Source organism: Dermochelys coriacea, chromosome 1, assembly GCF_009764565.3.
Source record: "Dermochelys coriacea isolate rDerCor1 chromosome 1, rDerCor1.pri.v4, whole genome shotgun sequence".
Classification (NCBI taxonomy): Eukaryota; Metazoa; Chordata; order Testudines; family Dermochelyidae; genus Dermochelys; species Dermochelys coriacea.
Window position 1 is genome coordinate 169,341,187 of NC_050068.2, and position 15,384 is coordinate 169,356,570.

Below are 15,384 nucleotides of genomic sequence, written 5' to 3' on the forward strand. Positions count from 1 at the left end.
ACTTTATTTACAAAGAAAAAATGCAAAATAGTGCTATTAAAACAAGTTCATTCTTGCTTTTCTTTCTTAGGAGTATTAAGCTCTACCTGAGAAAAGATGACAGAATTAGGAACAAGTACATAGACAGGATAAGTACATTTTATTCATTGTACAAAGCCTTCTGCACAAACCCATCAAGAGACATGGGACAAAAAACAGCTTTGATGCTACAATACTTGGTGAACCACTACTTTTGTTGACTACTATTAAGTGTTATCTGTTAGGGTTTCATTCTTGTCATGAATATTAAAGAGAACTGTATTTCTCTCTCAGTAAGTGTTTTCAGGTTTAAATTAGCTGAAAGTAAGAAAACATCAATTTCAAAATATCTTAACTTTAGACTTTCTAATTCAGAGGAAATTTTTTATTCTTTCTTCCTTTTATCAAAAGTTTCCTTAAGGCACAGGAGAAATGCTGAATAAAAGTGTTATCCTTCGTAGTAAAGATGTTATTTCAGTGACAACAAAATTTCAGAAAGGATTCTATTTAAAAAACAGTTGAAGAGCACCATTATCTAGCAAAACAATGAAGTCATTGTGACTGATGACTGCAAACCATTTGAAAGAAACCATATTTAACTTTTTGATTTCCAGGAACCCATTTCAAGCACAGAGGAGCAAACTTTGTCCTGTTACACCCATGCAACCTATCTGAACCCAAAAAGAACATACAGTAGTAAATGATGGCAGAATCTGACCTACTATACAAGCCAATAAACAGCCACTTTTTTGTAAGAAGAGCTGTATATCTAATCTGTCATGCACCACATTGAACATATGAACATAAATAGCATGTTGAAGCTACGGGGGTTAATAAAAATTAGTAACTAAACAAGTCAAAAGTGACCTGTATGCCATTTATGTTTAACCAGTAATCCAAAAAAGGATGTAATGGTTCTTATTTTGTTTATCTGTGATAGAATGAGAACTGCTGTTGGAAACTGTCTTAAGAGTCTTTGGGGAATTAGACATTTTAGATATCAATAAAACCTTTCAGTAACTGACTTCTCACCTAAATATGACTTCTGACATTTTTATATTTTATACACCCCCCCCTTGATTTTTATATTATACACATCCTTTCATTTTTTATATCTCTTTGTGTGTGTGTGTGTGTGTGTGTGTGTGTGTGTGTGTGTGTGTGTATATATATATATATATATATATATATACACACACACATATACACACACACACACACACATATATATGAAAGGGTATGTACTCTTTTAAATTTCCTTAAGATGTATATAGAAGGCCTCAACTAATTATTTGTGTTATGATAGCACAAAGGGGCTGCAAACACAGATCAGAGTTCCACTGTACTAGGTGCTGTACAAACAAGGACAACACCTTCCTAGACAAGAGACAACAGGTAGATGAAACAGAAAATAGGGGTTGAGAGAATGAGGTAAAGTACAGAGATTATCTCATAAAATAAGCACTAGTATCAGATCACTAGTGCCTATTCATGGTCAGGAGAGGTGTGCGTGATGCTGTATAAAATGGAAGATAACTAGTTGAACTAGTTCACTCATCACTGTTACAAAGTTGCAGTAAATCTTGTATAAAGTATGTCATGTAAAGTATCTATGGAAAAATTACAATTTGTTAAGTATGATTACCTGGTTTAAATAAATGTATCACCATTGTATCTGAGATTATAAACATTGGCTATGCGTTTGTATATAAACTATATTTTGTTCTTGAGTGCCACCCACAAGGCAAATTTACATCCAGACTAGCCATCCTTGTGTTGGGCCATCCATGTTGATGGGCTACGCACATGTTAATGAGCAATTGAGTAGACTCAGCTCACCCAGTGAGCCCCTCCTGGAGATGTTTCAGAGAGCAGTGAGGCAATGGTTGCCCAATAGTTCAGCAAGGCATGTAAGGACATGTGATTTAAGACTCCATCTTTTGCCAGTATCTTTCCATGCACTTGGGCTGAAAGTATAAATGAGACTGTAACATCACTTCTTGATCTTCAATCCTGCTCCACTTCTTTGGACTGTAATTTCTAAAATCAAGGAAGCTTTGAACAAAGAACTGATGACCCCCCCCCCCCGATCTTGGGGGTAATCCAGAGAGATTTATTGCAAGCTAGCAGATTTACCATCACTGCTATTATCCTGACCTACAGACTCTGAAATCAATTGTAATGTATATGATTCCTTTAAACATTTAATAACTTTCCTCTTCCTCTCTTCTTTTTAAAAATATATCTTTAATTAATTTACTAAAGATTGGCTGCAGCATGGTATTTGGTGAGATCCTGAAAGCATATATTCACCTGGACTGAGTGGCCATCTCCTTGGAGTTGGAAGATCCTATTATATGTGATTTCTGGTTTTAATAATCATTTATCACAGAAGTCCAGTTGTGTAGGTGGTAAGCTAGGAGCTCAAATGTCTAATGGGGACTATATTTTGGCTTCTTGTGATACAGGAGCTCATTTTTGTTACTGGCTTTGTTACCTCTAATGATAGAATAAACCACCAGTTTTGGGGGGTGTCTGTCCTATTTCTTACAGTCTGTCCTGAATTTGGTATTCTCAGCCATGACCCATGCCAGGCAGTGTGACAAGGTGATCCATAAGATTCTCAACAATAAGTAGCATAGAGTTATTTGAAGGAGGAGAAAGTGGGGGTTTCACAAACTTTTACAAACATAAAAGGGGTGGAATGGGAAAAACACAAAGGTGCTTTGAGAGATAAGCAGAGCAAAGCAGATGAAGGCTGGCGTAGTTGACAGTGATAGTAAAGATGACAGTTTTAACGTAACAGATTTCATAGGTAGGGAAGAACTAACTAATAAAAGATCTTACAGGTGAAGACAGGAAACTTGTGCCTGATCTGGAGGAGAAAGGAAAGCCAATGGAGGATGTGACCAGTAAGGCGGCCAAAAAGCTTAACATAGCAGCAGCATTTTGAATGAACACTGCAATCTGCCAATCACAACGCACAGATGACAAAAAAACAAACCAAACCAAACCAAACCAGATACTCCACATTTTGGTAATTTGTCACACATTTCAGTTACTTCTGACATACGTTGACAGGCTTGAAGATTGAGAGAGATGCGACTGCTGTCCACCATATTTTTATGTTATGTGGAGATACAGTATTTAAGTCTGTAAGGCTGTTAATTCAGTATCTCTTTCCCAAGTGTTAAAAATTCTTAAAATTATAACAATAGAGTCCCTTTAGAAATGCAATGATACAAATTGCTCAGTTAATAACTATAATCTAATTAAACACAATTAGAGAATCCCTGTTCAAAAATTTGTGTCTATACTGTAAGAATCTATAAATGGTCATACAACACATTTTTTCTTTAAAGAAACCAATTAAAATTGATTTTAAACACTGTAAATTAACATTCAAAATTACATGAGAAGCTATGATCTCTGGATGAAAAAGTATTATATAAGAGCTAGGTATTATTATTTGACCCTATCATCAAGGTATATTGCCAACATTTACATAAATGGGACAAATTCTGCTTTCAGTTACTTGATGGCAAAAATCAGTTGAATTGTTCTGGATTCATATTGGTGGAATAGCAGAATTTGGCCCTATTACCTCAAATCTACCTAGACACAGGGTGAGGGTGTGAGGGGGAAAAGAGTAAAAGATACAGAATACGGAAACGTGAAATGTATAAAGCAGTACTAATATTTAAAGTGGCTGATCAAATGAAGAATTAGTCATCAAGATTGTTAAATGCAAACAAGAGTTTTATGAACAAGTTGAAGTATTTATATAAGCCATCTTTTTTTTTTTAAATATATGCAGCAACAACAATTATAATTCTGTTTTACATAAAACCGAATTGGGAAAGTCAGGAGTTAAAGGCCTGTCTTTTGATCCCTCAAAGAATGAAAACAGGCATAATAAATAAAGCTTTTTAAAGCTAGAGAAGAACTACTCACTATTATAACAAAGATCAAATCATTACTTGTCAAATGACTACAAGCCATTGAATCTACTGCTTTATCCATACCGGAAACAAGTGATGAACTAACTCTGTAGATGGATCAGATCATAAGTTGCATTATTTTGAAGTAATAGCCTGAGACTAGCTTTCTGAAACGTTAAATTAAAATACATTCGCTGGATTTGTCTATCTTTCTTTCCACCTCACTTCTTTCAGCTACTTTTTAAGAAAACAAAGGACAAGCTCACGTTCCTCATTCACACTAGTCTAACACTGGAGGAAGAGCTTTGACTTCCAGGAATACATTTTATTTTTAGTAAGAGTATATAAACATTTAGGATTTTTATTCCTCAAACTTCCATTAAAATGTCTGAATACACTGATTTGCACTTGATCATACTTCCATAAACTATTTTTCATGATGTGTTTATGCACATCTAAATATCACTGATGAACCAGTCCTTTACCCTGCTTTACACACTAAATTATAAATATAAATTTTATACACATTTTATTAATATTATTATTTATACATATTTTCTTAACTTCTTTGCACATTAAGGGCACAATCCTTCTGTGAAATTGCCATAGGGCTGCGTATTTCATATAATAAAATTGTGAAACCGTGCACAAGATATGGAATTGAACCTATGGATATGGGGACTGCAGCAGGGTAGCAAGGGAACTCTGGGCTGGGGGTGCAGGCTATATGGTGGGGTCAGGGATGAGGGGTTTGGGGTGCAGAAAGGGGTTCCAGGTTGTGGGGGGGCTCAGGCTGGGGCAGGGGACTGGGGCACGGACTTACCACTGGCGGACCCTGGTCAGTCGCGCAGTTGGGGTGCAGAGGCAGGCTTCCCTCCTGTCTTGCCACCGCAGACTGCGCTGCGCCCCGGAAGTGGCCAGCAGCGGATCCGGCTCCTAGGAGGAGGCACACAAACAGCTTTGTGTGACTCTCACCCACAGGCACCACACCCCATCAAGGTCCTATTGGCCAGTTCCTGGCCAATGGGAGTGTAGAGTTAGTGGTTGGGGCAGCGTGCAGAGCCCCACGGCCCCCCCTCCCTAGAAGCCGGTCCTGCTGCTGGCCACTTCTGGGCAAAAAGTGTGGTGTCAAAACAGGTAGGCACTAGACTGCCTTAGCTTGGCAGCACCGCTGATAGAACTTTTAACGTCCCGGTCAGTAGTGCTGACCAGAGCAACCCAGTGCCTGACATGCCACGACCCAATATTGGGTCGCAACCCGAACTTTGAAAAAACACTTCCCTAGAAGGTTAGAGCATTTAGTGTCCTTATCTGCAGTGGGTGCCTTGGTATGCTGTAGCCTGGATCTCTCTGTGGCTGCTTGTACTACTAGGGTGTTGGAGGCAGAGTGAGTAAATAGAAACTCTCCCCCTTTAGCAGGTTCAAAATATCGCCTCTCAGCCTTTTTCAGGGTGGGAACACAGGAAGCAGTAATATGCCTCGTTTACAGAGAGCCACCTGGCTGAGGCCAGAAGCCTACAAGATGTGCAGGTGCCTACGCTGAGGTGGTCCATGATACGCAAGTGGGATATGGAGCTCAATTACCACCCTCTGCAAAGAGTTTTTGGTATTGCCTGTGGTTATCAGGTGGGGATGGTGAGGACAGGGCAACTGCCTCATTGGGTAAGGAGGATGCTCATTGGAACAGTCAGTACTGGTGGATTTGGCTTGATTTCTTCCTCTGTGTACTCTGACAGAGCCAGCCGGCATTGGCTGGTGAGGTTCACGTACAGATCTGGAGTGCCTAGCATAGGGATCCAATGGACCCACCAGGGCCAGTATGAATGGTTGATGAGTTGGGCAACCTCCCCACCCAAGGCATTGGGTACCATCTGTCCCCTGGGTAGTCATATCTTGGTGGAAGATGAGTTTAAGACCTACTACAGTATCCATCCGGGCTAGTCTCCTACACAGACGCAATGGTTCATCTACAACATCAGACTCGGACAACAAGGTAGGTTTGGTTCCACTGGCAGTGCCACTGGTACATGTGGATGAATGATCCAACTTCTGGACAGGATAGGGGAGTATCCCCTTCTCCTTGAGATACTTTCTTCCTCTGGTGAAGAGATGTTCCTCAGGAGACTGGACCCAAAATGACAGGAAATTGAGGGTAAGGTAGGGTGAAAGTATCCTCTGGAGAAGTATAGGTTTCAGTCTGTCCCAGAGTGTAAGGTATGCCAGTCATCAGGACTGACTGATCTGGTTCATCCATGGTTACAGTGGCCAGCAGATCTTCCCAGGAGCGAGTCAGTACCATGGAAAAGAGGAGCCCAACTTGGAGCTCCGAATTGGTGTCAGCGGCTGCCGATCATTTGACTTATGAGCTAGAGCCGTAGTCAGTACTGACTGGTCATAAGAACGCAAGAATGGCCCTACTGGGTCAGATCACGGGTCCATCTAACCCAGTATCCTGTCTTCCAACAGTGGCCAGTGCCAGGTGCCCCAGAGGGAATGAACAGAACAGGTAATCATCAAGTGATCCACCCCTGTCGCTCATTCCCAGCTTCTAGCAAACAGAGGCTAGGGACACCATTCCTGCCCATCCTGGCTAATAGCCATTGATGGACCTATCCTCCATGAATTTATCTAGTTCTTTTTTGACCCGTTATGGTCTTGGCTGTCACAATATCCTTTGGCAAGGAGTTCCAAAGGTTGACTGTGTGTTGTGTGAAGAAATACTTACTTTTATTTGTTTTAAACCTGCTGCCTATTAATTTCATTTGGTGACCCCTAGTTCTTGTGTTATGAGAAGTAGTAAACAACACTTCCTTATCTACTTTCTCTATACTAGTCATGATTTTATAGACCTCAGTCATATCTCCCTTTAGCTGTCACTTTTCCAAGCTGAAAAGTACCAGTCTTATTAATCTCTCTTCATACGGAAGCCGTTCCAAACCCCTAATAATTTTTGTTGCCCTTTTCTGAACCTTTTCCAATTCCAATATATCTTTTTTGAGATTGGGTGACCACATCTGCACACAGTATTCAAGATGTGGGCGTACCATGGATTTATATAGAGGCAACATATTTTCTGTCCTATTATCTATCCTTTTCTTAATTATTTCCAGCTTTCTGTTCGCTTTTTTGACTGCTGCTGCACATTGAGTGGATGCTTTCAGGGAACTATCCATAATGACTCCAAGATCTCTCTTTCTTGAGCGGTAACAGCTAATTTAGATCTCATCATTTCATATGTATAGTTGGGATTATGCTTTCCAACGTGCATCACTTTGCATTTATCAACATTAAATTTCATCTGCCGTTTTGTTGCCCAGTCACCCAGTTTTGTGAGATCCTTCTGTAGCTCTTTGCAGTCTGCCTGGGTCTTAACTATCTTTAGTAATTTTGTATCATCTGCAAATTTTGCCACCTCACTGTTTACCCCTTTTTCCAGATCATTTACGAATATGTTGAATAGGACTGGTCCCAGAACAGATCCACTATTTACCTCTCTCCATTCTGAAAACTGACCATTTATACCTACCCTTTGTTTCCTACCTTTTAACCAGTTACCAATCCATGAGAGCACCTTCCCTTTTATCCCGTGGTAACATGCTTTGCATCAGAGCCTCTGGTGAGGGACCTTGTCAAAGGCTTTCTGAAAATCTAAGTACACTATATCCACTGGATCCCCTTGGTCCACATGCTTGTTGACCCCCTCAATGAAGTCTAGTAGATTGGTGAGGCATGATTTCCCTTTACCAAAAGCATGTTGACTCTTCCTCAACAAATTATGTTCATCTATATGTCTGACAATATTGTTCTTTATTGTAGTTTCAACTAGTTCGCCAGTTTGGTCCTCTCTCCTTTGCACCTTACCCTCATGGCCAGGAGTTTTAGGCAGACTTAAGTCTTTATGATCTGTGCACAAGGACTCACCTGACTTGGACGGAGTCAGGGAGGGATCCTTTCTTTCAGGAACACATCTGGAAGGGGATCTGTTCATGTGTTTGCGAAAGTGCCCCTTATTCTAATGAGAGGCCCAAGTCAGCGATTCCTTGGGCTTAACAGCTCTGGCCTCTGCTCAGAGCGCATGCTCAGAGGGGCGTGGCTTACAGACTAAGACCAATGTACCCGGGGAGGGAGGGCTATCTCTCTGGCCTGTAGCTGACTGGTGTATATTGTCCTTCTCCCTGAGGTACTTGCTTAGTCAAAGCTCTTGTCCCTCATGGGTTTGAGGAGATAAGGAGCAGCAGAGCTGTACTTGGCAGACACATGAGCCTCCTCAAAGCAGTAAAGACGGAGCTGGCGTTCATCACTGACTGAGAAGAAGGGGCAGGAGATAGTTCTTAAACCCGGCGACTCTGGGCATAGTCCCCAAGAAGAAGATTCTCCAAGGAAGGGAGAAATTAAACTGTACTAACTAGAATATAAAAATCACTAAAACGCTAAGAATACTAACTACATACAATCATATTTACAGGTTTTGAAGATTATATGAAGATAGCTTTGAATACAGAGGATTACTACTCGGGACATGTGGCAATAAGAAGGAATTGGAGGAGTGTCTATCCACACCACCCCTTATGGCCTTGGTATGGAGCATGAAGGGAGCAATTGCATAGGCACAAACCAACGGATGCTACTTGCTAGAAATCTCTGGTCTCAGGAACACGAGCACACGCTTACCCATGTGTGGAATACACATAGGGATGAGCACTAGAAGAAGAAACATTGGTTATGTGTCCCTATGGTTTAGTCCAATATATCTTAGAAACACAGGTATCAACAAAGAGATGACCACTTTAGGCTTTTGCTTCTGATCTTTAGTACACGATCAGTTGATAATGCCACCATAATTTAATTATTTGTGAAGCAATAAGTTCACGTTATATTGATGTGTCTCAATTAGCAGGTGGCAATTCTGCTTCATTTGACCAGATGTTTTCTCATGCTGGGCAAAATAACTGCTTGACCTCATTGAAAGGTCTCACATGCAGGGTACTGCCAAGTTCCACCTTGTCACCATCCCACCAGCTTTCCTCATTTGAGATTTATATAAAGTTACTATGGGAGACAGACACATTTTGGGCTGCAGAAACATCAGTCCATGACAACTTTCATGGTCGCTCTATAAACATATGGTGCACAATGGAAAAATCAGCCTATAGAAGCATGAATAATGCAGTTATATTTTCAATGCTACAGTTAAAAATGGTAATGCATGAACATAAATACACTTACAATATGGCTCACCTTGTATGATAGCAAATAAAATGCTTAACTGCTTACCTTGCCTGGATATTACTTGTACACTAAGCTGTACTGTTCCATCCGTCTTTACTCCTTGATCAAAGAGACTGCGATCTGGGTCCAGCTTGATACAAGGAGGAAATATTTTTAAAATTACTAGACTTATAATTGAATGCTTTTATAAAGTTATCTTATATATTCAGTTCAAAACTCTGTACATATATGTCAGGGAATCAGAATACTTGAGTTCCTAACTGCAGCTATCAAATATTTTTAGTCTTAATCACTAACAGCGTGTGCAGCACTGTACAAGTCATAGTAGATATGCTCTTTACCCAGAGAAATTTGAAATCTAAAGAAAAATTACTCCATGCTGATGAACAGTAGCTCCAATTACAAAATTTTTTAAAAAGGAACTATCAATCAACCTGCAATCTAGTTAATTTTAAAAAAAATTAAGTTAAAAGTAGTTTGCTGCAATGCAACAGACCCCAAAAATGCTATAGGGGAGTGAAAGATGGGGGAAATAGTGAAGCCAACTATAAACAATGTACTGTCACAATGCACAAAGTAAAAAAGAAAAAAAAAAAAACACTTCTCTCTCTAATCTTCGGTGGTAACTGCAACAATGCACAAAAGTGTGATTTTTAAGTTGATAATCTCCCTTTAATACAGATACGTAATACTACTTAATGCTCATTCACCACATTAATCAAAGATAGTTGTCTAGACAATCTTCGCTTTATGCCTCTGAAATACTACATCATGCCACATTGGCTGTGATTCTGATTAATTGTTTAATGCATTTTTACATGGACTTTAATACCCTTATTGTTACAGTACTATCTTCCTCTCTTCTACACATCAAACTTTCTGCAGGAAGTCATTTATGTCACTCAACAGTATATATATTATATATATAAAAAAAGGAAGGTGTGTTACTGATTTGTTCAGTACAACAGAATTCAAAGTCACATCTCACGCCCCAGCCACTGTGTGGAACCAGCAGGGAGCTACTTCCATTAGAGGCTATCTGATAGCCCTACTACTCTCTGTATCCTCTGGATAACAGCCCCAATCACTAATCAGTTAAAATTGCTACTGGAAACGAGCTAGAGGCTACTTCTATCAGGCCATGATCATTGACATCAACGAGACTACCTTAATTTCCCTTTTCACCTCTTTATTTCTAGCAGAGGAAAAAATGTTCTCTTCCCCCAACTTCCATTTTTAGGTGTTGGAAAAAAAAATAAAAAAGTTATATTCTGGGACATAACACTGTGAGGTCCAATACAAAGAAGCATTTCTACTGTAAGGGAGTCATTAACTATATTTTTAGCTCGAGAGCCTTCTTCCCCTTGCTCTTTTCATCATTATATCAAATAAGGCTATGTCTTCACTAGAAGTGCTGCAGCTGCACCGACAGTGATGTGAGAGGTCTTCCTGTCACTGTAATTAATCCACTTCCTCAAAAAGGCAGTAGGTAGGTCAATGGAAGAATACTTCCATCCATCTGGTGATGTCTACATCAGGTGCTAGGTCGGCATCACTATGTTGTTCAGGGATGTGAATTTCTCAGACCCCTGAGCAACATACCTAGCTCAACCTAATTTTTAGTGTAGACCTGGCCAAAGAGACAGAAAGAGAAAGAGGGGAGTTGGTTTTTCACCACTGATCTAATCAAAATCCCAAATGAGGCTAACAACACTGGGATAAGATATGTTCTTTTAATTCAGTGCCCTCCATGACCGCCTTCAGTTATGTCTGCTTTAGAAGCAACTACACTAGCAGAACATAAATACTATTCCAGGTGTTCACAATATTCCACTGCCAACACCTCACTGCAAGGGAATCTTTGCAGTAAGCTAGACTCTGCTTCAAACAACATACTACAGAGGTTTAAAAAAAATGATAAGATTACAGATTTCTATGCAGTGAATGACAGCAAAAGCGCTAACAGGATGACAAATAAAATGATTGTAAGCCTAAAAAAAATCCTCCATGATGAATTATAGTGATCAAATATTAAAGTTTTGAGAATTTGCAAATAGATCCTTATTAAGAATCACAGTAGTTCTCAAACTTTTGTACTTGTGACCCCTTTCACATAGGAAGCCTCTGAGTGCAACCCCCCTTATAAATTAATAACACTTTTTATATACTTAACACCATTATAAATGCTGGAGGTAAAGTGGGGTTTGGTGCAGAGACTGACAGCTTGTGACACCCCATGTAATACCCTCACGACACCCTGAGGGGTCCTGAGCCCCAGTTTGAGAACCCCTTATCTGTCAGCTAAAACTGCATCCTTTTTAGCTTCATTATTGGTACTTTAGATATACTGAAAGTCTACTATGCTCCAATACATGTTAGTCTATAAGGTGCCACAGGACTCTTTGCCGCTCTTACAGATCCAGATTAACACGGCTACCCCTCTGATACTTGAAAGTCTACTGTAATCTTTTAAAAATATATTTTGTCAAACAAACTGTAACTCAGTGACTAGTCATTTTCACATCACAATGGGTCAATAATAGCAAAATGATGGAGGTCTGAAACAAAAATACAGTTTTAGCAAATGAAACTTTTCAATATTTCCTGAGCTCTGAAATAACTCTTAAAAGCTAGAGAAATTCAGCTTTATAATCTTAGTTCCTTTCTTTGGGCCTTCAGACCTCAGGAATATTTCCTGCTAAACTTAATTTACTTGAAAAATAAACTACATATATATTTTTTGACTGTGACAACAAAGGCTATTTTTACTACCTCAGTTTCATAATAAAAAAAATACAAGTCACTGAAGAATCTAATTCCGATGTCAATGTCGGATACATCTTTGTGTCCTGAATATAGTATCTTGTGATCATTTTTCTGTTAACAGATATTTCTAAATTTGATTTATTATGCCAAGAATCTCTATGTTACACACTTTGGCAACAAGTCTAGCTAGAAGATAGCTATAGGAAAAAATTAGATAACTGTACATTTTTGTGTAGTTGTAGTATCCGAATAAAAAAATTGAAAGAATTTAATATTTGCTATTCAACTCCTTTACTTTGTCTTTTGAAAAAGCTATACTCATTATTCTGTAAACTTAAAAAAAAAAAAGAAAAGAAAAGAAAAAAGTGACCTGTCTCAGAAGGAAACTCTGAACTACAACAACAACTTCACCTTCAACTGTTGCCTACAGCATTTTTGATCAAAAAGGATAAGGTAAGAGCAGGGGTGGTTAACCTGAGCCTAAGAAGGAGCCAGAATTTACCAATATACATTGCCAAAGAGCCACATAATACATCAGCAGCCCCCCCATTAGCTCCCCCGCCCCCAGCACCTCCTGCTCACCTCTCCCTCATCGTACCTCCCTTCAGCTGTTCCCTGGCATGCAGGAGGCTCGCCGGGGTGGGGGTGGAGGAGTGAGGGCACAGCAGGCTCAGGAAAAGGGGCGGGAAGGGGTGGAGTGGGGGCAGGGCCCGTGGCAGAGCCGGGGTTGAGCAGCGAGCACCCCTTGGCAAATTGGAAAGTTGGCACCTGTAGCTACAGCCCCGGAGTTGGTGCCTATACAAGGAGCCACATATTAACTTCTAAAAAGCCGTATGTGGCTCCGGAGCCACAGGTTGGCCATTCCTGGGTAAGAGTATTAATAGATACAAAAATCCACGTTTTCTTTCTGGGAAAATAGGAGCATAACTTCTCATCACTAGGAATGTCAATCCTACAGCTAGTGCGATCAACCATTTGTTAGCAGCTCCTATTCTACAGATAAAGAAATATATACACGTACTGTAATAACTACCCAGACAGAAATTCATAAGAACATAAGAATGGCCATACTGGTTCAGACCAAAGGTCCATCTAGCCCAGTATTCTGTCTTCCGACAGTGGCCAATTCCAGGTGCCCTAGAGAGAATGAACAGAACAGGTAATCATCAAGTGCTCCGTCCTCTGTTGCCCAGTACCAGAATATATGGCTCTCCTGTATAGTGAGCAGTAACCACACATCAGGGCCAGCAAATATCTTACATACTTTCTTTTAAATCTCCCTGTTATTACCCAACGAGGGCTGAAGTAAATCAATTTCAATGTATGCCAATAACCTTTCCTGAACTCGAGAGAATCTTTAAGTATTAAGAAGAGTAGAAGGAAATTAGAAAGGTTATCAAGTCTTTATTTAGCAGCTGTATTATTTAAGCTTTATAAAAGTTATAATGAAATCAATTTGTATTGAAATAAAAAAAATCATCATCCAGGAAACCCTGCAGTAATCATCTATTTCAAAAACATACATTAAAAAAAAGTCACAATATGTTTTTGTATAACTGCAGAACGATCTTTACAACTAGACCTGTAAACAATAGAAAACACAAAACAATGCGGTGTAAAGCTCTTCTGGCTTCTAAATTCAGAAAATCTGAAAAAGTGCAACTCCTATACGCACAAGCAAGTAGCAAAGGCTTCAGGGAACAGTCAAGCCTCCTGAGCTAAGATACCTTGGAACATAATTCTTAGTGTATGATCTGTACTTTCAAATTATAATGTTTATTTCCCCCCCCAAAATTGATAAGACATTCTGCTACTGAGATACATTTCTGACACGAACCCTAGAAGTTTCCCAGTTTTATTTGCAGTAAATTAGTAATTAATGGGTACATATTATAAACAGTTTCAAGTTGATGAGGCTGACATTTGTAAGATTACACTCTTAACTGTAGACAATTTAGCAAACTGAAGAGTGAAACCCCCTATATAAAGATCAGAGTGGAGGGAAGGGGCTGAATATACAGAACTATTCTCAGAGTACAGTTTGAGCCCTCAGAAGAAGTTTTTCAACACTCCCTGATTTACCTGGATATCTTGCAGGCAGATTTCATGTGCGTCCAAGGAACACTGAAGTCTTGGTTCCAACAACTTCTTAAGATTTCCAACTGGTTCATTGATGTCAATAGCCTGACTCACAAATTCTGCTGTGGTGTACGTCTGCTCAACGATGCTTAAACACCAAAGGATCAAAGAATTGATCATTAACCAGATGTTAACAAAACAGCTTTGATCATGAACTAGCTGTGTGTTCTCCTATAGTAATAAAAGCTAGAACTAGTTAAAACAAATTGGAGATAAGCTATGCAAAAGTGAATGTTAATGCCAGAAATGTTAATAGTTTATTGAAAGCCCTACTGAGGGTATGCCTACACAGCCCGAAGCAGCAAGCCTCCCAGCTCGGGTCAACAGACTCAGGCTTGCAGCACTCATGCTATGGGCTCTAAAAACAGCTGTAGACAGCTCTTTGAAGTTGCAGCTGGAGCTAGAGCTCTGGCTCTGAAGCCTAGGGATAGAGAGCGTGGGGTGATCATATGTTTTTACTCAATGACACTCTGGTCTTTTCCCCCAAGTGGTTCCATTTAATTTAAATCCCAGCAATGTGAGAGTAGTTAGAACTAAAAGTCATTTAAATGACACTCTGATTTGCAGGTTTGGACTTGTCTCATCTCATCTCTTTATAGTCCATCTCAAAGAGCTTGTTGCTATTTCTTAAAACTGGGCACCAGCTATTTTTGAATAAAATAAATTGTAATTAAGCAGTTTTTAAGCTATTGATATCTTTTTGTAAACAGTGCTTAGACAACTGCAATGTTTCTGAATAATTGCTTTTTGAGATAAGAATTTAAAAAGGTTTTTTTTTTTTTTTTTAAAATTGTGCCACTTATCGAATGCCTATGTTCTTCTATTTGTCCAAATGTATCCCATCACAATTAAAATCTGAAAAATATTAAAATTGGCAGGTGCAAGAGGCAACTGTTAGGGACAAAAATAGTAAAATGTTAAAATAAAAATCTGCCATTTTTAAAAAGAAATTGCCAATAAAAATGAAAAAAAAAAACCATCCCCAAACATGACGACTAAAAAATAATGTAAAAAAGTCAAAAGAGATAGAAATAGTCACTTTCTGCACTTTCCAAAAGTCGCCAAATGGCAAAACTAAGTGAGGAACAGAATTTAAGTGACTTGTCAATAGTTAAGTAGGAGATCTGGGGAAATGACAGGAACAGAACCCTGATCTCAGAAATGCTAAGACAATACAACTCACTGACTCAATTTCTTTTCCAAATCTCTAATTAGTTAGAAAAAATTGTAAAATGAGGATAATGCTTGCTCACTTCTGTATTTTAAGACTACCAAATGAAAAAGAACTAAA

General features: G+C 39.2%; 1 protein-coding gene across 6 annotated transcripts in view; it reads right to left on the bottom strand.

Moving 5' to 3' along the window:
* GABPA (GA binding protein transcription factor subunit alpha) overlaps positions 1-15,384 on the bottom strand; it is a 40,790-nt gene that overhangs the window by 17,481 nt on the left and 7,925 nt on the right. For all 6 annotated transcript variants that reach the window (XM_038380974.2, XM_038380145.2, XM_043509091.1 and 3 more), the window contains 2 exons: positions 14,037-14,181; positions 9,234-9,318 (listed from right to left, as the gene is read on the bottom strand). In XM_038380974.2, coding sequence (XP_038236902.1) covers positions 9,234-9,318; positions 14,037-14,181 — 230 coding nt within the window. The remainder of the gene's footprint in view (positions 1-9,233; positions 9,319-14,036; positions 14,182-15,384) is intronic.